The 6000-nt window shown below is 33.5% G+C and overlaps 1 protein-coding gene across 1 annotated transcript; it reads left to right on the top strand.

Annotated features, from left to right (window-relative positions):
• Positions 262–3306, top strand: LOC109331714 (30S ribosomal protein S5, chloroplastic-like). Its single transcript, XM_019566388.1, has 2 exons — positions 262–978; positions 2921–3306. Exons 1-2 carry the CDS (start codon positions 314–316, stop codon positions 3168–3170), a joined length of 915 nt encoding a protein of 304 aa, XP_019421933.1. The 5' UTR covers positions 262–313; the 3' UTR covers positions 3171–3306.

Raw genomic sequence — 6000 nt, 5'->3', positions numbered from 1 at the left:
ATCTAAGTTTTATATATCATATTCTAACAAAATATTAATCTAGTAGTATAATGATTTGCTATATCACTAAAAGTTAAGAGTCATTTCCTAAAAACAATATTTATTAAGATGAAATACACAAATACAAAATAAATTAATTTCTTGTGCATAATGTTAAATACCTTTCCTACTATAAACAAAACACATTAGATATAGTTATCCACTTTGTGACACAAAAAACGTTAATTTTCATTTTCACTTTAACTATTACACAGTCACCACTCACTCACTCAATCGTCTCATCCTTTCAAAGCTTCAGGATAATCCTTCATCCATGGCTTCCACTTCTGCAACACTATATTCCCTTTCCTCTCTCTCTCTCCACACTCCTTCCCCTTTCTCTCTCTTCCCCAAACCCCACAAACTCACCTTCTTCTCTCTCCTCCCCAGAACCCCATCACCCCTCTCCTTCGCCGCCAAATCTAAACCCTCCACCGAAAACGAAACCGACACCACCGGCTTCGACACCGCGAACCCAGAACAAGACTTCCCCTTCGACCCACCACAGCCCCCAGAAGACTTCACCCCACCACCCTCCATCGACGACGGACCTTTGGAAACCGAAGACGAAATATCCGCCGCGTACGAAGAGTTATACGGTCCGGCGTACAGCGGAGTAAGCGTTCTGGGCAATGACATACACGTGATGGATTCAAAGGCAAGGAAGGAAACTGGGTTCGGTTCGAAAGTGAAGAAGGAGAAGATAAGAGATGGGTTTGAAGAGAGGGTGGTTCAGGTTAGAAGAGTGACTAAGGTTGTTAAAGGAGGGAAACAAATGAGGTTTAGAGCTGTTGTAGTTGTTGGTAATAAGAAGGGTAATGTTGGTGTTGGTGTTGGGAAAGCTAAGGAAGTTATTGCTGCTGTTCAGAAATCTGCTATTGATGCTAGGAGGAATATTATTTCTGTTCCTACGACCAAGTACTCTACTTTTCCACATAGGTATGGTTTTACTCTCTTTGGGTTTTCTTTATGGAGATTTGCTGAAGTTTACATTTTTCATTGATGGAAATGTCATGCATACATTGTGTTTATCGGAACAATTGTGGGAGAATATGGTCCATGTAGCTGTAATTGGGGTTGTGGAGACTATCAAAATCACAATTTTTTAATTGCAATTTAAAACTTTGAAGTCTGTTGATTTTTTTCTAAATATGGAGGGCATAGTTTAAATTTCAAGGTGGATTAGATAAATTGTTTCAAAAAATGCGAGAAATGTGTCTGTAATTGTGATTGCAATTAAGGTGGGTACATAGACTATCGAGTATCGAGTTGCAGACTCCAATTTAAAACATTGATTGTGAATTTGAATATTTTATTAGAGAGGATGTGTGTTGTTGGGTGAATTTGAACTTTGTGGTTTGATTAAAGGAGTTGGGACTGAGATGATGATCTATGAGCTGATCATGTCATCATATATGATCTAATTTTTATTTGACCAACATGATGATTAATTACTTCTTTCTGGTAATGTAAGTAGTTCTGACTACAAGTTAGGAATTTCGCTAGATTCTTTTAAGAATATCATTCAATTTTAATTACTTTCAAGGTTCTTTTGTTCTTCCATTTTCTATTTCAATTAGTGACACAAAAGCATGGTACTCAAGATTTGTTAGTGGCATGGAAGTTATAACACAAGCTCAATAGTAACTTATCATAGTATAGTTCAAAATGGATGCAGATATTTCTCATGCCTTCTGGTCAAAATCCTTGTTTTATGTTTCATCACAGAAGGAAAACAAGAAGAAAGCAAGATCTTTATTAGTGAAGTTGCATTGTATTAGAAAATTGTGATCGGTTTTGAGATGTGCTGGTACTAGTTGTGCTATATTTATACTTGACCTAGATCATTAATAGTATAAATAGGAGCATAAGGTTAGTGTTTATTACAATTAATCAGACTCTCTTTAATAGATTATACTTTCTCCCCTTTCCACCTTATCCTAAAATTTCAATAGATATCAATAAAGATGCCTTTGGAGCAGATATAATGGGTATTCAGTTGCATGGTATCTACCAAATTCTAATGTAGAGTCATTGACTGTTCATCATATTTAGGGTTCAGGTTAGTATACTTTACCTTCTAAACTGCAATTTTAGAAGAGCCCCACCTATTGATAAAATACGATGGATGCCATGTGTCAAGTTTCTGAAGTTCTTTTGGCTTAAGTTTAGTTGGGTAAAATCTCATAGATGAGAAAGCCACCTACTTGATTCTCCTTTGATGGTTCCTTGAAACCTCAAAATCGACTCATGGTGCACCTCCTATCTGAACTTCTTCTGGCTATATGTTTATATAGAAGTTATCGGGGTTCTCAGCCTAAAATTAGAAATTCGTTTTGCAGTATTACGAAACTTCTTGATTCTACGAATATAATTGTCACCTTGTAACCTTGAACATTGCGACATAAAAAAAAACACAGCTAATTTTTATCGAGCACAATGTTTGTAAAACCATCACATTAGATCCGTCCTGTGTCTCAAAATGTTCTACGGAAGCTTCACTATATTTGAACTGTATGTTTGACATGTCACTGCAACACTGTTTGTCTGTCACCTATTAAAACAAAGCGTGTACATGTAAATTGTAATTGATATTAACTTATGATTTTACTGCCCGTCGCTGTTGCATTTCAAGAGTCGGAGTGTCCACTTATCCTTTTCTTCCCAACACCACTTCAAATAGAATATCGAACATATTTCTGCCTGTTTAAGTCGTGTTATTTAAAGGAGCAGGCACAGCTTTTACTATCACTGCTGTGACATAAATTGACCGGCCTCGTGTTCTAAGAAGCTACCATGATATTTACATGTAGGGATCATTAGAAGTTGCTCTAATTCTATATAACTGCTACTAATTTTGTTATTCGAAATGTTTTTCCAGAGCGGACGGAGATTATGGAGCTGCAAAGGTGATGCTCAGACCCGCTTCTCCTGGTACCGGAGTTATTGCCGGAGGGGCTGTGAGAATTGTTCTTGAAATGGCAGGAGTTGACAATGCTTTGGGAAAGCAACTTGGAAGTAACAATGCACTCAACAATGCTAGAGCAACTGTTGCCGCCGTTCAGAAAATGAGGCAGTTCCGGGAGGTTGCTGAGCAGCGTGGGATCCCAATGGAAGAACTATGGAAGTGATGAATTTTGTGAAGCTAATGTGATTTTGTTTTTTAATGTGTAAAGCAAGCCTATGTGATTTTTGTATCTCAATCTGTGATTTCGAACTGGTTCATTTGTTTCTCCCTTGTATGAAATTGAAATACTTTGATGTGTCTATTTTGGATCTACAAAAAGTTGTTGACATGTGTGAAGTGACGCATGTCATTTATTGTTGTTAGGTCATTTTTAGCCTAGTTAATTAGGATGTAATATTATTCTCTATGAATATTACTATTTTGCTAAATTTACCCTTTTGATTCATGGTACTCTGTAACCTTTCATATATTCTCATAGGGAAAAGAAAGAATCATTTTTTATTTTTGGTAATGGAGAGACAAGTTATTGATCTTATCTTTATATGTAAGGGTAAAAACATCATCATATTATATCTAAGGGTAAAATTGTTATATCATAAAACAATTCTATTTGTTTTTTGTGCACTTCCTTTTCTAATAATGGAGGGGATCTTGACCTCTCTCATACTTACTCAAATAGGTTTGTCATAATGAGCTGAATCAAGTCGTTTAGGTCTGACTGAAACTATTGTATGTCAAATTAGTGATTTTTATGATTGCTGACAAATTATTTTGACTTACTGATTACTTTTTGGATCAACTTAGTATGCGCTGAAAATTTTAAGAATTCACTCTTAATTTTGTAGTCATTACAACTATTTTATAATAAAATAGTTAACAATAATAAATGAAAATCTTTGGAAGAATACCACCATTCAATTTCATTTGTTATAAGGATCTCATTTTTTGAGTCACATGCATCCAAAGGTTAATATGTAAAGAACATTTTTTCCTTTTGAGTATAAAAGATCGGAAGACCTCATAGTCAAAGGTCAACTTTAATATCTTAAATATGAAATTTAGTCATTACATTCACATTAAACAAAAGAAGAGAAAAAAGAGGAGAAAAAAATGGCCCCTAGCCCAAAATAAGAACCAATACCCTTCAATTTCTAAAACAGACCTTTTTTATCCCTAAAAATTAACCATCTTTTCCCCTCTTCATTCACCTATATTCTCTTCTTCCCTTCCTCTACAAGGAAAGGCAAAGGCAACTTTAAGAAACCTTTGTTTTTTCGTCTCACATTTCCCAACCCAACAAAAAAATACTCACTGCCCTAATTCCATAATGAACTTCAAATATGTACTTGTTTTCCTCCTCCTAACCTTGGCCATAGTGGCTAAAGCATCCAAAATCCATGACATAAGTATTAATCATGTCACTACCATTGGTGATCTCATTGGCGATGACAATGAGGATTTGCTAGATTCGGAGGCGAGTCGACGTACTCTGAGGGGACGAAGAAGGTACATTGGCTATAATGCTCTTAGGGCTAACCAAGTTCCATGTGGTAGTCGTGGACGATCATACTATAATTGTCAAAGAAGGGGGAGGGCTAACCCTTATCGTCGTGGTTGCACTGCCATTACACATTGTGCCAGAAACGTTAACTAAATCAACAAATTAATGAAGTTGATTATGAGAAGAAGGGGTATGTATATTATCAAAGTATATATAGTACGTAAATGCATGGCTAGTAAGTTTGTTCTTTCAAGGAAGAGTTGAGAGATTCTTGAATAAAATATCGCTGCAACTTGCCATCATTGAAACAACTTAATTTAAATATGGTGAATTTATTCTAATTATTGAGGTTTGGCATCATTAATTGTGAGTTATGTAGGATGCTTATGTTAATTGGAGCAAATTGGTATATTCTTGTTTGTTTATATATGTACTTTGAATATATTCTGTGTCTTGTTTCTATTGTGTATAAGGAGGAAATAGAAATTTCCCCAAATATAAATGCTTAATTTCTTTTAATCTTTTTCAGTTTTCCTGTCTCACAAAAAGTTGTATTTACGTGACTAACTATGATAAGATTTTAAATCAAGGTCCATGCCTTTAATTAAATCTGTAACATTATTGCTATTTTTGTTATCTTTCAAAACTTGAAAATATGATGAGAATGCAATCATGGATATATTAGTTGCATTTCTTTCCCTTCATAATTATGCTAAACACAACATTGCAATTTAAAATCTTGGTGGTAGTTCATTGAACCTCAAGTTTATACAAAATTAAAAAGAAACATAAAATTGGAGTTTGGAGAATGTTGAAATTAAACTTCATTTTGTTGAAGAGGGAAAAAAAATATACACCAATAGTAAAAGATATTTGTACACTGTCACTATATCATTCACTCTTTGTATTTAATTATTATTAACTTTTAAATATAAATAACATAAATGAATGGGAGATAATATACTAATATATTATACATAAATCTTTATACTTGTTTACACTATTTGTTAAACGTCTTTCACATCACATTTTATCCTTCCCCCACAAATACTACATGATTTAAACTAAAGCAATGCTATTCATTCTTAATTATTTGTTATGAAAAAATTCAACATTAATATTGTATATATTTATAATTATACTGATGTTTTCTCTCCACTTCATTTCAATCAATATTGTAAAACTCGAGTTGAATTTCAAACTGAAAGAGATTTCATATTATATTTAATCGGTTTTTAAATTGTTCAATCAGACCAGATGATTTCATATCTAATGAATAATTATTTATAAATATATATAAATACATAATTTTATATAATTAATAATTATTTATAGTTATGTTAAATTAATATATTTCTATCTTTTTTTTACCAAGAGTTTAACAAAACAATAAAGTAATATCCCATTTTTTTTAAATTTTAATTGAACCATTCGATTCACTCTCCAGATTTTTGTTGGTTAAACTGGGTTTAACATGATTAGATCGGAATTT

Source organism: Lupinus angustifolius, chromosome LG17 (genome assembly GCF_001865875.1).
Source record: "Lupinus angustifolius cultivar Tanjil chromosome LG17, LupAngTanjil_v1.0, whole genome shotgun sequence".
In the NCBI taxonomy this organism is placed as follows: Eukaryota; Viridiplantae; Streptophyta; class Magnoliopsida; order Fabales; family Fabaceae; genus Lupinus; species Lupinus angustifolius.
Note: the sequence above shows the minus strand (reverse complement) of the source record. Positions and strands in the feature narration are given on the sequence as shown.